General features: G+C 43.3%; 1 protein-coding gene and 1 long non-coding RNA gene across 2 annotated transcripts; one reads left to right on the forward strand and one right to left on the reverse strand.

The window, feature by feature from the left end:
* Nucleotides 1–30: 30 nt before the first annotated feature.
* On the forward strand, nucleotides 31–3,370 carry LOC134429538 (uncharacterized). The gene is made up of 2 exons (XR_010030601.1): nucleotides 31–690; nucleotides 2,993–3,370. It is a non-coding gene; the product is annotated as an uncharacterized LOC134429538 (long non-coding RNA).
* SSU72 (SSU72 homolog, RNA polymerase II CTD phosphatase) lies at nucleotides 3,122–21,908 on the reverse strand. The gene is made up of 5 exons (XM_063176750.1): nucleotides 21,774–21,908; nucleotides 16,170–16,313; nucleotides 5,674–5,813; nucleotides 4,463–4,581; nucleotides 3,122–3,752 (listed from the first exon to the last, which is right to left on the reverse strand). Exons 1-5 carry the CDS (start codon nucleotides 21,851–21,853, stop codon nucleotides 3,651–3,653), a joined length of 585 nt encoding a protein of 194 aa, XP_063032820.1. The 5' UTR covers nucleotides 21,854–21,908; the 3' UTR covers nucleotides 3,122–3,650.
* Nucleotides 21,909–24,006: the final 2,098 nt, after the last annotated feature.

Here is a 24,006-nt window from a genome sequence, read left to right on the forward strand (position 1 = left end):
TCGCGGGCACCGAGCACAGATCGGGGGCACCGAGCGGGGATCGCTGGCACCGAGCGGGGAGCGCGGGCACCGACCAGGGAGCGTTGGCACCGAGCGGGGGTCGTGGGCACGGAATGGGGATCGCTGGTACCGAGCGGGAATGACGGGCACCGAGCAGGGGTCGCGGGCACCGAGCAGGGAGCGTTGGCACGGAGCGGGGATCACGGGCACCGAGCAGGGATCGCTGGCACCGAGCGGGGGTCGCGGGGTTGTCACGGGCGCCGAGCGGGGGTCGCGGCCCCGCGGGTTCAAGGGAGGCAGCGGAGCCGCCCGGAGCGGGGAGCAAATCCCAGCCCGGCTGGAAACGCTCCCTCGGAAAATCCTCCCTCTCTTAACCCCCCCGAAAGGCCGGGCTGGGGCGGAGGGACCCCGGCAGGGCTGGGACACCAAGAGATTTGTCCCCTCTCTGTCCCTGAGGGCGAGGGTCCGTTTGTTCCACACCGTGCTATCGGTCTGTCCGGCTTAGGAGCTGCTGGGGAAAAATGGAAAGAAAAAAGAAAAGAGAAGTGACCAGGCGGTAACTTTTTGCTTGTTTGGTTGCTGTTCCTTTCACAGCGAACGGGGCGAGGTGGAGGGAGCAGCCCGTGGGGAATGGGCGGCAGCTCAGCTCGGTGTCCTGCAGAGCCTCCCCTCATCCCCACCTTCCTCACGGTGAGTTTCTCCTTGCCACAATCCAGGTGTTCCCTTTTTTTTTGGGCGTCTCAGAGTGACCGAAGCAGAGTTTGCTGGTGCTGGGTTTTGCATTTTTGCAAATTTGTTTCCCTCCTGCTCCTCAGGCCACAATCAGCCTTCTTATGTAATGACTGGTGTTATATAAACTCCATTCTTCAAGGAACAGTCATTAACCTACTACTGGGTATTGAAAATACCAAAATACTGTCACACAATTAAAATCACTAAATGGTGTCCTCAAATTAGAGCACAGATTGCATTGCAGATTTTTTTTTTTTTTTTTATATTAAACCACACACATGAAACATTTGACAAGCCAGGCTCTTCATGCCAAGGAGCAGCAGGGCAGGGAAGGCACCTCTTGCTTTATCCTGTCCTGAGCTCAGAAGTGGATTCTGCCGTGGAAATGCGGAGCTCAGGGAGGAGGCAGCTGGTTACTCTGCCTGCTGTAGGAAACAAAAGCGTTTCTAAAGTCACAGCTGAATAAAACAAGATGAGGAACAGTTTGAGGACAAGTCTCAGCGAGTTTTGTGGAGCTGAAGTTTTCCCACAAGCCAGGCTGGGTCAGTCTCAGCTGGGCTCAGACACTGAGGAGAGATTTTGTCATTGGCTCGGGTAAAGCCATTTCCCTCCCTGTGCTTCTGGAGCAAAAGCCACCCAAAAATCCCTGCTGTGGTCGGTCCTGGCTGCTGGGGATCCCAAAAATCCCTGCTGTGGTCGGTCCTGGCTGCTGGGGATCCCAAAAATCCCTGTCCTGATCAGTCCTGGTTGCAGAGAGATCCCAAACATCCCTGGCCCAGTCAATCCCGGCTTTTGGGGACCACAACCATCCCCGACAGGTGACGAACTCCAGCCTGGTCCTGGCCCAGGTGTCACCAGCTGTGAGCCAGGGACATTCACACCTGAGCAAAGACCCTCTAATGGGTGAGCTGCCCCCACAATGGGTTTGTTAACGCCTTCCTAATTAACAATGGGTTTGTTAAACGCGTTTCTAATTAACAATTAGCAGCACTCCCACCCTGCCTGTGGCTCCTGCTCAGCCCCAAGCTGTCACCACCACCCTCACCCCGAGGGGTGCACAGGTCCCAAATCTGACGCAGTGACCCATGTGGAGATGGGACAGAACCAGCAAAACAAACTCTGCAAACCTCATCGCAAGTGCTGCTCCCCATTCCCTTGCAGAATTCCTGCTTTAAGTGTCTTTAACAATCCAAAAAACCCCAGCACAGGTAATTTTGGGTTATTAAACACCCAAATCTGATGCCGTGACCCGTGTGGAGATGGGACAGAACCAGCAAAACAAACTCTGCAAACCTCATCACAAGTGCTGCTCCCCATTCCCTTGCAGAATTCCTGCTTTAAGTGTCTTTAACAATCCAAAAAACCCCAGCACAGGTAATTTTGGGTTATTAAACACCCAAATCTGATGCCGTGACCCGTGTGGAGATGGGACAGAACCAGCAAAACAAACTCTGCAAACCTCATCGCAAGCGCTGCTCCCCATTCCCTTGCAGAATTCCTGTTTTAATATAAAACAGCCCCAAACCAGCCCAGCACAGGAGATTTTGGGTTATTAAAGATTCCCAGCCCCAAATGTGATGCCGTGACCCATTTGGAGAGAGGCCAGCAAGGCTCTGAGCTGGCACAGGGCTGAGTTCCACCACAGAGCACAGAGCACAGCCAAGCCCAGGAGTGCAGAGCCTTCACTGAGGGCTTCACTCAAACCTCAGCAGCTGCAGCTGCCAAGAATTTTTATAATTTATTAGAGTTATAATCATAATTATAATAATAATTATTGTGATTGTTGTGTTAATCCCAATTAATATTATACTTGTTATTAAATATCAGTTATTGTAATTTAAATTATTATAACTTCTACAATTTTATTAAAAATTCTATAATTTTATTTTATATATATTTTTCTATTATTTATTATAATTTTAACATATATTAATATATAAGAGCATATAATTTAATATAATACATTAATATATTTATTGTATTTTATATATTAAATAAATTTAATAGTGAAAATTTATATTTTACATATTTAGATAATATATAGCAATATATTTATATATTATAAATTTTTATATTATATATTATATATTTATCTATTGTATAAATTATATATTGTATATAAATTATAGAAATTAAGATTATTTAAAATTTATATATTTATACATTATATATCACAATTAATTATCGTGATTAATTGTAATAATAATCACAATTATTGTGATCCCACCAAATCACAACTTTCAATTATTTCTATTGACAGGAGTTTGCTCCCAATTCCCTAAATCCAGTTGAAGCCTCACAGTCTCATTCACCTCACCCAAATATTCCATATTTTACCCCAAAAAGAACAGCCACACTTCCTCAGTTTCTATTCTGAAACCAGACAAACTTAAAGGTTTTTTCATTTTTATTTAATGCTTCGAACTTTATAGCTAATAATATACAGATATTCAATTTTTCCATTGTTCCATTCACATCCTCACAGAGTTCAGCCATTCTGTCACATTGAAATAAAATAAAATAAAAAAAAGCGCACAACTGAAATATAATAAATCAAATAAATCCAAAGGCTGGAAAAATACATTATAAACTTATATTCAAGAAACATTCTCTTTATAATTAAAAACCTACTTGTAATAATTAAAGTAGGATTTAAAGAAAAAACTTGATTTGAATTTTTAAATAGGTGGCTTTTGTGTATACTTTTAATTTTATATGTACAAGCCCAACCAGTATCTCTGCCTACCTGTGACAGAATACCTGAAAAAAACCAAAAAAAAGACACTGAAAAGGAGTTTTAAAACAAACAAACAAACAAACAAAAAAAGGTCAATATTCATTTTCCAAAATACAGTATAATCAGAACTTGAAACACATGCTCCCCTCATCTGGGTTAAGGCCTAAGAGACAGAGGTGCTTTAATAAAAGCAGACAGTATGAAGAAAAGTCCTTCCACTTTTCTCTTCAAATTCCTGTAACAGCTCATCTATTTCATTCTCCATGTCTTCTGTGTGCTGGATCTGCAAGAGAAAAAGCGTCTGAGCAAGCAAAATCCAAGGGTTGGATGGTTACAAAACTCCAATAATCCAATTTTGGGTTTGCTGGGAAACCTCACTGGGCAGGCTGCACCCAATGGGCTTTATTGAGATCCCAGAATTCCCAAATTTCTGATTTTATTGAGATTCCCAAAGGCACAGATACTTGGATTTTATTGATCATTCCCAAATGATCAGACATTCTGTTTTTATAGAACAGATATTCTGATTTTATTGATCATTCCCAAAGGCACAGATATTCTGATTTTATTGATCATTCCCAAATGATCAGACATTCTGTTTTTATAGAACAGATATTCTGATTTTATTGATCATTCCCAAAGGCACCGATATTCGGTTTCTATTGATCATTCCCAAAGGCTCTGATATTCTGATTTTACTGAGATTCCCAAAGGCTCTGAAATTCTGATTTTACTGAGATTCCCAAATGACCAGACACGTTTTTCAGGTGAATATTACTGTCCACTCTACAGCTGTTCAGTCTCTGTATGGAATGAGGATTTTACTGAGCAGCAGTGAAGTCCTGAAGTCTGGAAAAACCCCACAAGCACAAGCCAGGAGAATGTGGAAATTCACATTTTAACGTGGATTTTAATGGAATAACTGCAGATGCAGGGGTTTTCTGGAGCAGCAAGCCCATGGCAGCCCCAGACTGGTGATTGTGCTGTACTCACACACTGGCAGAGCTCACAGATGAGGAAAGCCCCCAGCGTGGCCTCCTCGTGGTTGTCCTGGATGTCCACGTTGATGACGTGCACGGGCTGACACGTCTCCTGCTCCCTGGAGTTTAAATCTGGATAAAAAGGCACAGCAGCAAAAACTGGGCTGAAATGGGGTCACACCTTACACAAAAAAGTAACAGGATTTTTAAAAATACATAGGTGTTGTGACATTTAAATATTCCAAAGTATTTTTTATAACTTACTGCATATTTTCTTAATAATATATTGTATTTTATATTATTTTAATATTATATACTACATATTTATTCAATATAAATATATTTGTATAAACATCCTAATTATTTTATCCCATATTATTTTATTATTTTATTTTATAAAAATAAAATCATCTTAAGTTATAAACATATATTTTTGATATCTATTTTAAAACATATATATTTTATAATATACTTTAATGTACTATATTTTATGCTATATTCTATATTGTATTTTATATATTATAATTTATATTATATATTGTATTTTACATATTATATTCTATATCATATTTATATTATATTTTAATATATTATAGTATAGATTATATGTTGTATTATATTTTATATATATTATATTTTATACTACTTTTATATATAATATATATTACATTTTATATTTTATATATTGTATTCTATATTATATTTTATATTATATTTTAATATATAATGTACTTTATATATTATTGCCTTAATAATCCCTTTTATTTCAAAAAACAAGAGGTGGATTTTGACAACATAGGAGTTTGTGATTTTTTACACATCTTTGGGGGGTCACTCCCCACGTGTCCAGCACTGTAATAATTAAACCCTCTTGTTAACATTAATTAATTGCTGTCTGTGCTTCCCTCCCCTGCCCAGGAGGTGTTTAATGGGATGAACTGGTTGGGAATCCTGCAGGGAATGCAGCTCACATTTGTTTTTCCATCAGCTCATCCCCAGTTTGTTCAGTTTTTCAGATCCACGAGCATTTCCAAACCAAACATGGAATTTCTAGAATTCCCTTGCTGTGCACACACTCTGAGGAGCTGCCAGCACCTTTGGGGACAGGTGCTCACCTCTGTGAATAAATCTCCACCAATAACTGCAGCTCCTGGAGGTGCACAGATTTTTTCGAGGGAAAAAAAAACCCAAAATTAATTTGATTTATCAGTTTAATCTCCTTACCTTCTACTACTTGATCATAGACTCTTTCTTCACACGTTAGGATCAAATCAAAAACGTCTTTGCAGTTCTGGAATCTTTCTGGTCGTGGCTTGATTCTCTTATTTCTGTCCAACATGTGTAAAATTCCATTCTGTGTGTATCTGAAGTTGCTTGAGTTAAGTATCTTTACTTGAAGGAAAGTCATGGTTTGGAGCAAATGAGCACCACAAGGTCAATTATTAATTTGTAAATGAGTAATTTTAAATAATATTTTGAAATATTTATTTAAAATAAAATATTTTGTTTGCAAACCTAAAAATCAGTGACCACTAAAGAAATTCCTAAGGTGTGACCTCCATCTTGCAGCTGCTTTTCACAGCTTTAAAAGGCTCTCAGAATTTTGCTTGGGAAATTATTTTTATATCCATAAATATGTGACCCCCCAACCTTTTTTTTTTCTAAGAAATTTAAGACATTTTTTTAAAAATTTCTGTGCTGTTTTGTGAGCAGGATGTCCTCCATTCCTCCTCACTCTTCAAAGGCCACCCCAAGGTGTTTCAGGCACAAAGCCCTACCTGGAAATGTGAATTTCTGCAACTGAAACTCCAAAGGAAGCCAAAGAAAGCACAGAATCACATCCCACAAAAATATCCTGAGCTGCATAAATGGGGAGGAATGAAGAAAAACAGATTTTGAGCCTGTCAGAGCCTCATCACTGTGTGAAAGGAATCTGTGATGCTGCTTGGAGCTAAATTTATGCTGCTGCTGTCACCTTGAGGCTCTGATTCTACACCCTGAGCCCTTTGTTCAGGCAGGGCTCTCCAGTCCCACTGCTTCCCACCTCTGTGGGATTGCACTTCCATCGGGAGCCCTCCAGGTCTGACTGACACATAAATCTGCTGGCTGCAGTGAAAGCAAACAGCTCTGAAGGGAAAGTTTGAGGGGAAAATTGGGAATATCAGGAAAGTTTGGACTGAGAAAGCCTGGGAGGGGATGCAGCTTTGCCTGACTTCATATTCTTGTTTTTCAGCTGTATTTTTAACCATCTGAGGAGGTATTTTTACAATGTAACACTAAAGATAACAGCCTGTAACTTCTTGACATAACAATTCTGAGAATAAAACAATTTCCAGTATTTGCAGCAATATGTAAGAGGTGATCTGGGCTCATTTCCTTGCTGAAAAGGTGACAGACAGGTATTTCTTTTCAGAAACCACTCCTGCTGTTTTTATAACAAAGGACAAACAATTTCCTGCCTTCCTTTTAGCAGGAGCTCAAATCCTGCTGCCCAGATGTGCACCTGTGTGCTCAGAGCTCCTGTCCAAGCAAACACCCTCCAAAGCTCTCAAATCCTTCAAATGTTTAATTTATATTAAAAATTAACCCAGTTTTCTACCTACAAGAGTCTGCTTCATGCTGGAAATCGATTCCCGTTGGAAACAGATTCCTCTGTGTGTCTGCCTCACTGCACTTCAGCTCTGTGTAATTTCAATTTTGCACCACAAACCGAGTGCTGGGATGTTCATCACAATTAAATCTTGACAATTAGCCTGACTTCTGGAAATCAGGAAAATTTGGATTGAGAAAGCCTGGAAGGGGATGCAGCTCTGCCTGACTTGGGCACAGCTGTATTTTTAACCATCTGAGGAGATTATTTTTACAATTAACAGTAAAGATAACAGCCTGTAATTTCTTGAGATTACAATTCTGAGAAAAAAACAATTTCCAGTATTTGTGAAAAAAAAAACCAATTTCCAGTATTTGTAGCAATATGTAAGAGTGATCTGGGCTTCAGTTCCTCTGTGTGTCTGCCTCACTGCACTTCAGCTCTGTGTAATTTCAATTTTGCACCACAAACTGAGTGCTGGGATGTTCATCACAATTAAATCTTGTCAATTAGCCTGACTTCTGCTGCATTGCTTTTCTCCACATCACTCTCAAGCCTTTTTTACTCTTTTTTTTTCCTTATTTTCTTAAGGAATTGTCCTTTACAGCCCAAAGCAGGAACTGCACACCAGCACCCCTGGGAATTTTCCTGGGGTTTGTCACGTTTGGGGAAAAAAAAAAACAAAATAAAACCCACTTGGATGGAGCCATCTCAGACCCCTGGTTATTTGCAGAGCAGGGAAATGACAGAATTTCCCAAACCCCATCTCCAGAATATCTGCCATTTCCCAAAGATGCCAACATCTGCCTGCTCAGTTGGGAGGGGAGCCCTCCCTGGGCTCTGCACTCATTTCTACATCACTGCAGCTCAAAAGGGGGAAAAAATAAATTCCACAACATCCCACACACTTCTTTGGGTTCTCTTTTTTCCCTTTCTAGGATAAAATGTTGCTGGCATCTGTCCCCTCGCTCTCCTGAGTGAGCCTGGAGACAGAATTACGCACATTCCCAAACCCACACAAGATTTCTGTTCCCAGCCCAGCTCTCTGCTGCCAACTTCCAGCTCTTTTTTAGGTTTTAGTTTTTATTTTTTTTTCCCAAGGGTCCATCTGCCTATAAAAGGAGACTGAGAGAAGCAGGGAAGATTTCTGGATTTCCTATTTGGTTGCCTGGGATCTTTTTTACCTGGAAAAAGCCAGGAAGAGGGTGGGCACATTATTGATGTGCAGGAAGGTTCTGCACATTCTTATCATTACAAGGAATTAATTTTTATTAATTTAATAATTTATTATTTATTAAATTAGCAATAAATTTATTTATTATTCTAAAAATTATTATTAATTAAAATTATTATTTATTAAATTTATTATTCCAAGGAATAATAAATAATCCAATTCTTTGCTCTTTGGGAGCTCAGGTAAATGCAAATACAATTTATGAATGGCTTCCACCACACTGGCAGGTGCTGGGTCATTTAAGTCAGGCTCTGCTTTGCTCCCAACAGATTTTAATTCCATTCTCCCTGTCCTGTGCATCCCTGCTCTCTTTTCAGGACTGAATTTTCCCTGATTTTCTGGGCTTTCCCCTGATTTTCTGTGCATTTTGTAGCCCTGCCATGCTGAGGACAACAGAACTTGCCCACATTTCCCTTCACTCACTGCAAACTCTTGGCAGAGTAAATCCACCACATTTTCACAGACTCCAATTCAGATTTCACCTTTAATTTCACCTATAAACAGGCCCAGAGTGTGGTGGAATTTAGACAGAAGACTCAGCAGTGGAAAAGTCTGATATAAAAAGGAGATGTTGCAGCACAAAATTGGGTTTTTCCAACAGGCACAGCATTGCTGCTCATTCTCATGGAGAATTTCTGTTACTGACTGTGCATTCTCTCCTCTGGGCTCAGGTTAGCCCATTCTAGTGATGAAATTTATTTGAAAAAAAAAAAGCAATGTGTTTAGCTAAATCCCTAAAGTTTTCACTGCTTTTGTTACCCAAATTTAAAATTCCTGTCATGGAACCAGAAATGCCTTTTACCATCCAATGGATGGGTCCCTGCTCCAGACATGTGGGTAAATTCCTCCCTCACCCCTCCAAATTTATCATTATTTGTCACTGACCCAAAAATCACTTTTAGCCATGAGCACCCAGCTAGAGGTGGCCAAGAGATTCAATTCTCTATCCTGTATGATTAAAGAAAAATGATCTTGCTGATCCAAGTACTTCCTTTTAACTCCCATGTGAGGCTGAAGCTCACAAGTGGTTTGAGCTGGAAGTGTTGGGGCACAGAAATTAATTCTATTAATTAATTAATAGATTAATCTATGAATTCTTTAGATTTAAAATTCCCATCCCTTGAAGGCCCAAGGGCAGGCTGGGTGAAGCTCTGGGCATCCTGGTCTGTGCCAGCTGTTCCTGCCATGCACAGGGTGGAATGGGATATTTAAGGTTCCTTCCAACCCAGGCCATTCCTGAAAATGTAAAACCTAATTTATCAAACCTAACTGGGCAAACGATACTTGCTAAAATGTACATACCCTGTTTAGGGGAAAAAAATAATCTTTAAAGTAATGGCTGGCACCTAAAGCTTCTACATCTTCAAATAAATCTGATTATTTCCTCAAACACTGCATTTCTTCTTTGGGAAAAGCAGAGCAGAGCAGAGGGCTTCTCACCAGAGCACTTTTCCCTATTATTCTTATTTATTTTTTAGTATCTGCATTATAATCAGAACACCTTGTGTTAAAGTTTGTCTAGAACTTGCTATTTCCTTAAGTGAAATGTGTGAGGGGGTGAGGCTGCCCAAGCATCTTCCACCTTCAGAACCAGCTCCTTTTGGAGGGAATGAAGGCCTGGAATGGGCACAGGCACCAAAATTCCATTTTCCAGGCACGGTGGGTATGGCTGCAGTGCTGCCTTCACTCCACACCCAGGAACACACTGCCTGGGCTTGGGAATGGAAACTGGGCAGTGTGGAACACACCAGAGAAAATTCACAAGTCTTTTGTTGGTCCTTAAATTAATAAAGTCTTAATGCTGAACCATTCTATTGGATTCAAATGGAAACAGAGCAGGGTAAGGTGGGATATTAGGAAAAAAATTCCTAATGCAATGCTTGTCCTTTGGAATGGAAACTGCAGTTTAGAATAAACCACAGATTTGCACTTTATCAAGTCTTAAGCTGAACCATTCTATTGGATTCAAATGGAAACAGAGCAAGGTAAGATGGGATATTAAGAAAAAATTCCTAATACAATGCCTGTCCTTTGGAACTGAAACTGAGCAGTTTAGAACAAATCAGAGATTGTTCACAAGTCTTCTGTTGGTCCTTAAATTAATAAAGTCTTAATGCTGAACCATTCTATTGGATTCAAATGGAAACAGAGCAAGGTGAGGTGGAATATTAAGAAAAAAAATCCTAATACAATGCTTGTCCTTTGCAATTGAAGCTGGGTAGTTTAGAACAAACCAGAGATTGTTTACAAGTCTTTTGCTGGTCCCTGACTCGATAAAATCTTAATGCTGAACCATTCTATTGGATTCAAATGCAAACAGAGCAGGGTGAGGGGGGATATTAGGAAAAATTCCCCCCTGTGAGGGTGGGGAGGCCGCGCTCAGGGTGCCCAGTGAAGCTGTGGCTGCCCTGGAGGTGCTCCAGGCCAGGCTGGATGGAGCATGGAACAATCTGGCACACTGGAAGATGTCCCTGCCCATGGCACAGGATGAGCTTTAAGGTCCCTTCCAACCCAAACCAGTGTGGGGTTCTAAAACAAGCCATCCAAAAGGATCAGGAAGATGCCAAGCTGAATGAGCTGCAAAAATCCTGCATTGTTTTCCTAGTGAAGGACAAGCACCCAGCACTGTAATCCGTGAGCTGCAAGGAGAAATCCAGCTGCTCCAAGAGCTGCTCCAAATATAAATCACCATAAATATAAATAACCACAAATAACCACAAATATAAATAACCACGTGGCAGCCCAGCCCAAAGCTGAGGGGTCTGTCCCACACGTCAGTGAAGGCAGAAAATACCTTGAGTTTAGCCCTGAGCTCCAGTGCCAGACAAGAACTGATCAGTGCTGAAGAATTGATCAGTGCTGAAGAATTTATTTGGGGTGAGAATGGACAGGTCCAGCTGCCAGAGAGGAAAGAGAGGGAGTAATGGCCAAGGACAGGGACAAAGAGTGGAGAAGGGATGTCACAGATGCACTGGAGGGTGACAAGATGACTGGAGGATGTGGCACTGTGTCTGTGCCATCAAACAGATGAGCCTGCACCTCATCCAAGTGGAAATTCAAGAGGAGTTTGCTTTGGATTGCTGGGATCCAGAGTTTGATCAGCTGGCAGTGAGTGACAGGGAGCTGTCACTGCTGCATTCAGGAGTTTGGATTGCTGGGATCCAGAGTTTGATCAGCTGGCAGTGAGCGACAGGGAGATGTCACTGCTGCATTCAGGAGTTTGGTTTGGATTGCTGGGATCCAGAGTTTGATCAGCTGGCAGGGAGATGTCACTGCTGCAGCAGGTGAGGGAAGGGCTCAGGGCTCACACAGGACCTGGGGCTGCTCCCTCAGCTCTGGGAAGCTGGGCCAGGATCCAGAGAGGAGCAGCAGATGCAGGACTGGGAGGGAGGAAGTGTTTTGAGGAGAAATCTGAGGGAAAGGATGAATGAAACTGCACCAGCATTTCCAAACTGCCTCTGGCACTGCCACCCTTGTGCTGGGAAACTCAGGATTTCCAGTCCCAGCTGAAGGTACCTCAGACAGAGCAAAGCACAAACCCTAAATCGATTAAAAACCATTTAATTGAGCACATTTGGGAAACCTGAGAGTACAATGAAGAGCCAGCAGGGCCACTTGGCACAGGAGGCTGCAGAGAATGCAGCACGCTGGGTGAGGTGTGAGGGAACATTCCTGGCCTGCAATCAACACCAGTTTAAGGAATTACACTTGAAATGAAAATGGAAATTGGTTTGGAATAAAGAAAAGAGAAGTATAAGCATCCCTAATGCTGGCACAGAAGTTTTGTGTTCATAGGAGGGAACTTCAAGGCAAGAAGCACCGACTGTCACCTCACTCCCCTCCCTCAAACTGGGATGAAAGTGCCAAAGAATGAAATCACTGCAGCTCTGAATGGATTTTACAAAAATCATCAGCCTCAGACTGGATCCTCCAGTCAGAATTGCTCAGAGCACGTCTGGGACTCACCTTGGATAAGGAATAAACCTTTCAGAGCTCCCAGAACAGCCAGGATGGCAGAGGGTGTTTCATGTTGTTGAAAAGCATTTGCTGTTAGATCTGAGTCTGGAGTTTCTGCCATGTCCCACAGCTCAAACAGTACTTAAATAATAAATATCCAGCTCATATATTTTTAATATTTTGATGTATTTCCTTTTCAATGTGAATGAAGGCAAGATTAAAGGCAGTGTGATCAGAAGGCAGATGAAGAAGTGCTGAAAATTTGTTGCCTTTGAAAGTACCAAGGTTTTGTGAAGCATTTTACAACCCTTCATGGAGAAAAAGGGATTGGGATGCAGCATGTTGATTTGCAGAAATGTGCCTCAGAAGCCTGTTAAATCCAGTTTAAACACTTCTTTCCACCCTCATCCCTTCTCTCCATTTCTAGGAGCACTGAAGAGCTTTGTAAGACATGGTGAGAAAGAAAATGAGACTTGTACTGCTCTGCTTTGGAAGAAGTTTTGCCACTGACACCCAGGCCATGATTTCTCAGTCTTTGCAAGGTTAGCCTTCAAAAAAAAAAAAAAAAAAAAAAAAAAAAAGAAGAAAATACCCAAATTCAACAAAAAAAAAAAAAAAAAAGAAAAAAAAAAGAAAAAATCCCTCAACAGATCTAAATGAAACATTCCAAAGTGGCTTCCAGAGACACAGCCCCCAGGAGAGAGGCTGACAAGTGCTCAGCAGTTCAAATCCATGAAGAAAAAGCAGATGAAAATGTAAGATATAAAGACATGCATGAAGAGCTTACCTGAAGCAGAATTTAGGTCAGTTACTCCTCAAGACTGAGCTATACATAAAATATCACATGGGCATCCAAGTTCAACAGGAGCTCAGAGTTAAAGCCAGATCCCAGCACCAAGATCAGCACAACTTTCTGGGGTTTTTTTTGGCAGAAAAGAATCAATGTCTTCAAGGGAGATGCACAGAGTTCTTCATTTCTGGAATTTTCCTCCTAACTGAAGCAGCTTTAGGGACTTCTTCAGGACATGTTTTCCACCCTCCCCTCAATTTTATAACCTCATGGAGCTAAGGAGCTAAAACTGGAATCCTGTCTGAAGTCAGGGAGGACAAATTAGGAGAGGAGGTAAAAAATGTCAGGAGCAGAGTAGGAGGCCAAGATTGCAGGGTAAGTGCAGGCTGCCTAGAAATCCTAATTAAAAATACCCCCAATCTGTGAAAATCATCTTTAATGGGAGGGTCACAGACACAGCAGTGCTGAGGAAAGGAGAGAAATCAGCCATGGAGCTCCTCACATTGCTAAAGAACCCAGGAGCAATTCCTGCAGAATTCTGGCCAAATTTCCACTTGAACAGCTCCTATCCCTGGGCACAACATCAACTGCTGATGAAGATTTAAACTGAGTTTCAATTTAAACTGTTTAGCAAGTTTCACTCTTGACTAGTTTCTGCTTCACTTGAAGGCAAAGCTCAGCAGCAATTTTTGCTCTATTTTTGTTTCAGCTTTAAGGTCACCACCACAGAATTAGAATTAAGTCCTCAAACCCCTTCAGAGAGTTGTGAGGGGCAAATAATGATAAGGACAAATAATCCTGATGTGGGGAAGGTGGGTTACATATGCAAATACAAGGTGGTGGATGGGAACTACAGACCCTCATACCAGGAGCAGAATTCTCTATTTTTGTCCTAGAAATAACAGAGGAACGTTTTAAACAGCAACATTTACAACACTGTTAAATGGTTTTGGGGCAGTCCTCAACTGGGGCTCAGGGAATTTCAATGCTACATTCTAAACACTCAATGGGAGATTGCTGACACTTATTTTAACTCTAAGTTTTAACTGCCACATCTTAAAAGGCTTTGAAGTGCTTCCATTTTAGATCTACTGTAACCACCTACTCAACTGAATCTGTATTCCTGGCTCCATTAATCCCCTACTCCTGTGCTGTGAAATTCAACATATGCCTTCAAGGTATGAGAGCCTGTGCTCTGTATTTCACTAATTAACTGCAATGAAGGTGCTTTGCATCTCTGCAGAGTGGGTTTTTAATTGGTGTTTCCCTCCTCAAAAGTGAACAGCAGAGGTTCAGTGATCTCTTCTCTCTAACCTTGCTCTGAGTGAGGTCCAGCAGCTCATTTTTGGTTGGAGCTTTCTGAAGCTGGGGTTGTTTATTTGGGCAGAGGATGTTCCCTCACAGCCACAGTGGCACTGAGCAAGGAGAGCACTCAGACCTCAGGTGTCTCCTCACTGGGATTTGGGAAAAGGCTCAGGTGTGCCCTCACTGGGATTTGGGAAAGGCTCAGGTGTGCCCTCATTGGGACATGGGAAAGGCTCAGGTGCCCCCTCACTGGGATTTGGGAAAGGCTCAGGTGTGCCCTCACTGGGATTTGGGAAAGGCTCAGGTGTGCCCTCACTGGGATATAGGAACAAGCAGAGTGTTGGCAGCAAGACTCAAAATTTCAGAGTACAGATGATGAAAGCAAGGCTGGGAAACAGAATAATCAGCTCAATCATATGGAACCCCCCTCCTTTTGTACCCCCATCCCAACCACACTCCCAGCCCACAGGTAACTCCCAGCCCCTCTCTGAAGTTATGCTCACCCAACACAAAAATCTATTCCACAACTCGCTGATGAGAGCAGGTCTGGTTTTGGTTAAAATCTTTACCCTCAAAACCCACTTCTGGAAATGGAGCTGCTTTCTGTGCTGCCAGTCTTCATCTGAAAACCTTAAATTATCTGAGAATCAAAAAAGCAAAGTCACAGAGGCATTTGTTGGTGCCCTATTTCCCTTGCAGTGGCTTTTGTTTAAAGCTCCTTTATCCTGAGAAAAGGTTTAACTGTTACACTGCAAATATATCTGGGGAACACAGCAAGGCATGGAGCAGAACCACAGTGGTGACTCCAAATCCTGCTGAGAGGGGGAACAGGTTGGCTTCCTGTTGTTTTGGTTTTTCTCAAGTGCTGCCATATTCAGCACAGCAGCAGTGAAGAATTCAAAAAGGAAATCTCAAGTCCTTGGTGCTTGTTAAAATTAATTCTCAGTTCGAGGGATTTTCTTTTAAGCAGTTCTTTTAATCAGGACATGGATATGGCATACCTCATTAAGATGGGTTTGCAAGATTTTCCTTTTCTCTATAGGCAGAAGGATAAAAAAAAAATCAAATAAAAAATATCAAATAAACCAGCACATCACATGTGATATATTAAGACTACATCCTACATTTTGAACTTTAAAAAAAAAGGATCCTTGTTGAAAAAACATCTAGAATGAGTTCCCCAAGTTTTGTTTGTGGGTTTTCTTATTAAAAAAAATCAACTTTAAAAACAGGTATTTTAAAATAATGCAGCTGGGACATTTTTAGCAGTGTGCCTAACCCTGATCATCTTTGCTCTCCAGGATTAAATGTCACTGGGCCCTCCTCTGGCCATTCTTTATAACCAACTACAGAGTTATGTTCCCTCGGTGCACAGAGCAAATCACATATCACAAAATCCTCAGTGAGAAGGGTGAGCTCTTTAATGAAAGGCATCCTCTCTCCCAGAGAAATATTCTGTAAGCCTTACCTGGCACTTTGTCTGAGCTAAATACAACATTAAAGTCGAGGTGGTCGCTCTTCCCACATCCAAACTCAGGACAGTCTTTGCACTGAGCAGGATCCACAGTGCAGGGGAGGCAATGCACAATCTGAGGGTACTGATGTGTTCACTCAAGAGCTAAACATGGTAACACACTACAAAAGAGCATTTGGGATGCGTGTAACAATTTACAAGGGAGCATTAGAGGCCCACTGTTAAAAAAAAAAAACCTCCTATAAACTTAAAATCATTTAAAGTTCTGCAGCCAAGCAACTCTAAGAGATTCTTAATGGCAAATAATGAATTACACCTTTCAAGGATGAAGCACAGTGGATTTTTTAAAGAGGCCATGCCACAGGGATACAGTTCTTTGTCTTTCCTAAGCAGATCATTGTACATCTGATCATAAGTTGTTTTGAAGTCATAAACATTGGGCTTGTCCGGGGCTGGTCCTGGCAGTTTCACGTGAGTCCCTGTGCCAAAGGATCGCACGCTGAACCCTCGTTTGCTGAAAGACACAAGGGAGGGGGAGGAGACAATGAGACTGCATGGAATTGGAAATTAAAGTGCTGAAGAACATTAAAATGAACTTTAAAAACATCTCTTAAAAACACCTCTTAGCCAGCAGCATTTGAGCACCCAAACTGCCTGAAGTTCCCACTGTGTATTTTCCTTGCAGTCACAATGTGAACTCACACACATTTCAAGGGAAGCACCTCTATCTGACAGGAATTTTCTTACAATTATGGTACAGAGCTATTTGTAAATGTCATTTGTGCTTTCCTTTTGTCTTCTCCTTTTGCATCCTGAATTTGCACCAAACCCCTTCAGCATTCATGACAACACAAAAATGGTTTCTCTTGATACAAATAAATAACTGCACTGCTGATCAATATTGAAGTGTCCTGCTGAGACTCTTTGCTGCCCAAAGTGCAATTTAATTAGCCCAGGACAAACATTTGTGTGCCTGCCCCTGAAAACCATGCATTGCAATCACCTTTACATGAGTGGGGCAGATGTTCTGCTGGCTGCTCTCTGAAACTCTTGGCTAAAGCAGGAATTACCTCATCCCATTCTTACAAACAACTACTTGTTTATTATTTAAAAAGAGGCAGGAACCTGCTTGTCTTTAGGAGCAATGCCAAAATCTTCTTGCTGATTAACTGAAATACTCAAACCTCAATACCTCCTTCAGTAATACTAAAAAATACAGCAATCTATGGAATAATGGGACAAAAAAGAGATTTTCTGGTGGTCTAAAGGACAAAGTGACATGGCAAAATAGTGTTGCTATCACCATCTGGGTCTGTAATGACAACAGAACTCAAAACAGCCAGAGCAGGAGTTAATCTGTTTTTTTAAGGACTCACTCTCAGCTTGAATGACTTTAACAGAGAGTGAATGGAGTGAACAATGTTAGAACAAAAATCAGGTGAACACCCCCACAGCCTCAGAATTAACCCCAAATCTGCAGGGCTTTCCTGCTTCCCTCTGAGGGGAGTGGGCAGAACAGGACCCAGTGGCAGAGCCGGCCCCAGGCTCTGCACATCCAGGGAAATTCAGGAAACACCAACCCCAAACTCTCTGTTTGCCTTCAGAGGTGTCCCCAGAGTGACCCCAAATCCTTCTGGGCACAGGCTGGGATCTCCTCCTGCCCAGCCTCAACCACAGCCCTGAAAACACCAACCCCCGTTCCTGCAGCTCCTCCTACAGGCACACAGCCCCCCTTTCCCTCTTCTGTTCCCCACACTTTTCCCCCAGCACTATTTATTTACAGGGGCCTATTTCTGTAAACAAACAAGATACACGAGGGTTTCTGCTTCTTTCTGCAGGACTGGTGTCTGAGAAGGGATGCAAGTGGAAAAAAGTGCAATTTTCTGTCCCTCCCAGCCCTCCATCACATGGAACTGGTGCAGGTATGAGTCACTGTACATTTATTTTCCCTGCAATACTTGAAGATTCAAGTTTTGATTCTGCTGGATGTGGAGAGAGACATAATATGTATAGAAGAAATTGCAGTGCTAAAAAATTCATGTTTCAATTTGATCTTTTCTTCTATGGCTTCCTTTTCTTTCTCTTTGGAACAGCTCTGCTTGGATCACACACATTAAACCTTCACCTCTAATTGCTGTAAAGTCCCTGAAGTTTGCATGATCTCATATAAAACAAACCTGAAATCTTTGACATTCAACACATAAAAATCTGTGCCTCCAAGGCCCATGATCCATTTAAAATTATTTCCTTGAATAGCTGGAATATGAGTTCCTCACATGGAATTTCGTGTTTTGTACCTTGGTGAGTGGTGGTGTCAGTTTTTACACTATTTATGCCCCAGGTACAATAAAATATTCTAAAAACATTTCTTGCAACAACTGGGGCACAGGAAAGGGAAATTGCCTGCAGAAAGCCATTAGTCAGGAGCTTTTATTAAATATTACTCAGCTTTTATTAAATATTATTCAGCTTTTATTAAAGAGCTGGACATATCCAGTGTAGTGAATCATCAGGTGTTTGTGGAAATGAAAAATGTAAAAATGAGCAATTCCTACAAGAAAATGGGTTTGGCTTTGACCTCGTAAAATTACCCAGAAAATGGGGGAAAAATTAGCTTGGGCAAAAAAAAAATAAAGTTTAATAAAGACAAACAGACTGTCTCCTGAAAATGTGGAGCTTAAACTTTACAGGTTAATAATGACCTTATTTCAGGGAGTCGTTTCTGTTAATGCTATTAAGGCTGATGTGGATAAACTCCAATTTAAGGACAGAGTGAGTCAGTGCCCAGATCTCAGCCCTCAGTCCAAAGCCCATCACAAAGAGTCACCCAAGAGCCCCCGAGCATTTCCCCCAAAGATCTCAGAGCTCACTGAGAATAATTCTGAAATCCAAAACCAACCTGGACTGCACTGACAGCGACCACTGGAAATTATTATTATAATTTGTGCAGCTTCAGACATGAACTTCTGTCCACACCTTTCTCTTGTTTCACTGTTATTTGTGGATCTCTCACATTCTTATTAAATAGAATTTAATTAAATCTTATTTTCAGTTTATTTTATGTTCCTTTCTGATGGCTGCAGGAAACATTGCTAAATATTAAAGCAAATGTAATAAATCCTGCAGTGCCACTGCACTCAGAGTGGGGAAGGATTTCAGGGCACAAAATAAATTTGAATTTTAAAATTAAAATTATTAATTTTACCACATCCCTTTCCACAAGAGGTAGCAGGAAAATAACCAGCAACCCTTGTAGGTTACTTAAAAAATAACTCATGCCACCCAATCAATATTAAAAAAACACCCCCAAAGCAAGCAGGACTAAATCACTGTTCACTCACTTTGAATACTAACAACTTGTAATTTGCATTATCACTACAAAGCTGGCAAATGAAAGTGTGCTTTAATATAAAAATGTGAAAATATCTCCTCCTTGGGGTAGGGAGTTATTAATTTAGGATTTCTTACATTAGGCAATACAGATGTCAATACCTGCCTGCATTTTGGGGCTGACAGGAGAGAAATAACAACTTCTGGAAGCAGCACAGGGGCACTTTAAGTTCTCTTACACCTCAATATTAAACTACAAATTTTAACATCAATATGAGAATTAAGTTTTTGCTACAGAGGTTACAATATTTTAATCTCCCTGCCACTAAGATTTCATGTTCATATTCCTAATTTCCTAAAAGTTCGTTTTCTACAACAAGGGATATGTGGCACAAGTGTATCAGCATTTTAGAATTTTTTATGGCCAGTAAGTGACACAGAGAACTTGAACTCAGTGACTCCCTCCCAAAGCCATCAGGGTACAACCAAACAAACAGAAATGTGGAAACTGCTGAATAAAAAAGTTTGGCTGTAAGAGATTTACCCCTCTGCCTTCCTCCTTAGAGGGAGAGCCATGGCCTGAGTCTGCATGACAAAACATAAAATAAATGATAAATTCACTTCTACAACGTGCTGGTTTTGGCTGGGGTAGGGTTAATTCTGTCCCAGCAGCTGTGCTGGTGAGTTCTGTTTGCAACAGAGGATGTTTTTGTTACTGCTGTGCAGGGCTCCCAGCAGCCAGGCCTGCTCTGCCTCTCACCTCACCCCACCCCGGCAGAGCCTGAAAATCAAATAATGCAGGGTGAGCAGAACCTGACCCAGGGCGGGTCACACAGCACTGCAGCTCGGGGAGGGGCTGTGGTTTCTGACTGCTCCTCCTGCTCCCTCGGCTTCCTCCGCCCTGTGCTGATGGCTCTGACTCTAGCAACCAACTCCAGACAGCCCTTCAGGCTCATTTCTGCTGCAAAACTGGAATAAAGTGTTTAGAACTTGGTTAATTACAAAATATTCAGGGACACCCTGGACCCCAGGCTTTGCTTTCCAGCAGCACACAGAATTTGTGTCTTTTAAAGTCTTGTCATCCACTAACAAAATACCTTAAAATTTCGTAATTCCTCAGCTTCTTCCTCTTTTAATCATGTGTTTTTTCCAACTGCATTGCAACACACTGCCCTCAAGGGGTGAGGCAGCCTGGCTTGGAGCCAACACAACATTTTCCTCAAGTTCACTGCAAATGGGCTGTTATTTCCTTTGCTTTGCCATTTATGCTACTGCTGCTGTAACTACAAAAGGTGTTAATAAAATATAAAGTTTTCTACATAAGGTTTTGTTGTTTTAAATTCAAATCTTGAGAACAGACTTTTAAAAACCACCCTGCCATGTTAGGCAAACACCAGTTAACACAGGAAGTGATTTATTTCTGCAAAACCACGGGGGAAGGAAAGGGCCAGACATCAGAAGTAAATTTAACTTGGTCCTAAAGACTCAGCTTTCAATTCCAACTCAGTTCCAGCATTATTAGAGGAAAAACAATGTCCTGTTTTCGCAGATAAAATCCGATGCCAAGAGTGAGCGTGAAGTGCATGAAATGCTGTCACAGTAAAATGGCTGCCACATCAAACGCTTCTATTATTTATTCCTTTCAAAGCTTTTATTTTTATTTACATGTAGCACACAGCTTATGCACGGTTGTTTTGCTTATTATGCCATCAACGTGTATTTCTAATGTGAATGTTCCTGCAGTGCAAAGGGGAGATTTAGGGACACGATTTCAGGCAGATTCAGGTCTCTCCTGTCCATCTGTCTGTCCCAAGCCTCCCATCTCACCTCTGCAGCCAAGCTGAGAGCACTGGAAGTGCTAAACAGATTAACAATCATAATCTCAAAGACATTCAGCACTCTGAACCGAATGTTCTGGTTCTCCTGTGGGAGGAGAGGGTTCCCCTTCAGGGCACAGAGTGGCTCAGTTTTCACAAAGTGTTAAAGGGTGGGAATGGACTTTAAACCCAACCCATGGGCAGGGACACGTTCCACCACCCCAGGATGCTCCAAGCCCCATCTAAGCTTGCCTTGGACACTTGCAGGGATGGCACAGCCACAATCTCCCTGTGCCAGCGTATCACCACACTAAAAAAAAAAAAATATTCCTAACATCTAACCTAAATTCCCTCTCTTTCACTCTGTACCTATTACACCTTGCCCTATTACTCCAGCTCTTGATGAAGAGCCCCTGTCCGGAGGGGGGGGAAACCCCAGGAGAAAAGGAACATTTAAGTCTCCACACGCACACGGCGAGACACAGGCCCGGCTCCACCCGAGTGCCCGGCCCGTGTTCCAGCGCTGAGGCCACAGCTCCGTCAGGGAGGGCCGGGACCCCACCGCGGCCTGGAGCGGGGCGCGGAGACGAGATAAAAACGAGGTAAAAAGAGGATAAAAGGGGGGTGAAAAGGGCGTACAAACAGGGTGGCAGCGAGGTGAAAAGCGGGTACGAGCGGGATGAAGGCAGGGTGAAGGCAAAGTGCTGCCCCGCAACCACGGGCCTGCCGGGCCGGGCGCGGGCCCCACAGCACGGCCCCATCCCTCCGCGCCTCTCTGACAGCGGAGCGCCGGCCGCACGGAGGGTGAGGCGGGCAGCAGCGTTTACCTGAGGATGTTGTGCGCCTCCATGCTGCGGTTCTGGTTGCTGGAGCACACCACGGCCACGCGGAGCGGCGCGGACGGCATGGCGGGCACGGCGCTGGGGCTGCCCGCGCCTCCCTCCCTCCCGGCCGCCGCTCCACAAAATGGCGGCGGCAGCGCGGCGGGCGGGGACGGGACGTGTCAGCAGGGCCCCGGCGCGGCCAACCGCGGCACGGCGCGGGGGAGGCGGAGCGGCCGCGGCCGCCGGCGGGGGAGTGCCGGGAGAAGCGAGCGGAGGGTGCTGGGCGAGAGCGGGTGGAGTGCGAGCTGCCGGCGAGCTGTGGGAAGCGTTGGGCGCAGCGTGGAGGGAGAGCGTTGTGCCACCTCACCGCCGAGGGCGATAAATAATATATTAAAAAATGATATGTTTATAGATGTGATATCGATATATAGATAATTATATATTTATAAGGTGTTCGTGCTCAGAGGAGGAGGAGCGTGAGGGCTTGTCCAGCCTGGAGGCGGCTGGCCTCATTGCAATGTAGAACTTCGTGAGGGGAAGAGGAGGGACAGGCACTGATCTTTATGGGGACCAGGGATGGGACCCCGGGAATGGCTGGAGCTGTGTAGATGCGTTATCGATATGTAGATATAGATAATGATGTATTTATAAGGTGTTGGTGCTCAGAGGAGGAGGAGCGTGAGGGCTTGTTCAGCCTCATTGCAATGTACAACTTCGTGAGGGGAAGAGCAGGGACAGACACTGAACTCTGTGGGGACCAGCGACAAGACCCCGGGAATGGCTGAAGCTGTGTCAGGGGAAATTTAGGTTGGATTTTGGGAAATGTTCTTCCCCCAGAGGGTTCTGGCTCCTCAGGGAATGGTCCCAGCCCCAAGAGCTCCAGGAGGGTTTGGATGCCGCTCTCAGGGATGCACAGGGTGGGATTTTGGGGTGTCTGGGCAGGGTGAGGGCTTGGACTCTGATCTTTGTGGGTTTCTTCTAGCTTGGGGTGTTCCATGGCTGTAAAGCTTCTCCTTCACCGCATCCAGGGAAGGGAACGGGGCTGGAGCCCCAGGAGCACCTGAAGGAGCTGGAAAGATGCTCAGCCTGGAGAAAAGGAGGCTCAGGGGGGACCTTGTGGTTCTGCAGAACTCCTGACATGAGGGGACAGTGAGGGGATCGGGATTTCTGACATGAGGGGACAACCAGAGGGGGATCGGGATTTCTGACATGAGGGGGATTGGGATTTCTGACATGAGGGGACAGTGAGGGGATTGGGATTTATGACATGAGGGGATTGGGACTTCTAACATCAGGGGACTGGGATTTCTGACATGAAGGGACAGCTGAGGGGGATCAGGATTTCTGACATGAGGGGATCAGGATTTCTGACATGAGAGGATCGCCAGAGAAGATCAGGATTTCTCCCAGGGAACAGAGGGAACAGCCTCAGTTCCCTTAGGAGAGGTTCAAGGTTGAACATTAAGAAAATTTTATCACATAAAGAGCGATGAGGCCTCCAGCGCTCCCACCACCAAAATGCCGTTCCGCGCCAGTCCCTGAATCCCTCTGCCTCTCCGGGCTGTGGGATTAAAAAACCCGTCAGAAAAGCGGGTTTTTAGGGCAAATCTCTCTCAGTTTGGCGCTAGATGGCAGCCGAATGCCGCGGCGGGGCTGGGAGGATGCCGCGGGAAGGGTTTGGATGCAGGCTTGAGTCATCCCGAGGAGGAGAACTGGGCTGGACACCCTGGATGAGCCCTGTGCCCAGGGGGATCCACAGCGAGCAGAACACTGCCAATACTGTTCCACAGGGAACACAACACTGCCAACACTGGTAGGATTACATATGGAATTCTGCATTCCAGGAGGAAACGCTGGCGCTTTTACTGCAAACTGCACAAATTAGAGCACCAAAACTAGGAGTTATTTATATTATTTACTCAAATATTTCACCAGACTGGTGAAATACGCTGGTTTCAGGATTGTTTTCTTGCATTCAGGTCAAAATTATCACGGTGCTCAGCCCAGCTCAATCCCATTTTTCTCTGAGGTTTTTGTCATCTTTTCCCTTTTTCTGCTTTGGTCTCCTTGCACTATTACAATGGCAGGAGGAGGCAATGGAGCAGGAGAAATACAGGGGATAAACCAGGACATCAAAGGAACAAATCTATTCCCCAGCCCAGCTGAAATTCACTAGTGAGGACTCTCACCTCAGTAATTCCTAAAAATATTTTCTGCCCTCGCATTGATTTTTTTT

The sequence above is a fragment of the Melospiza melodia genome, chromosome 26 (assembly GCF_035770615.1).
Source record: "Melospiza melodia melodia isolate bMelMel2 chromosome 26, bMelMel2.pri, whole genome shotgun sequence".
In the NCBI taxonomy this organism is placed as follows: domain Eukaryota; kingdom Metazoa; phylum Chordata; class Aves; order Passeriformes; family Passerellidae; genus Melospiza; species Melospiza melodia.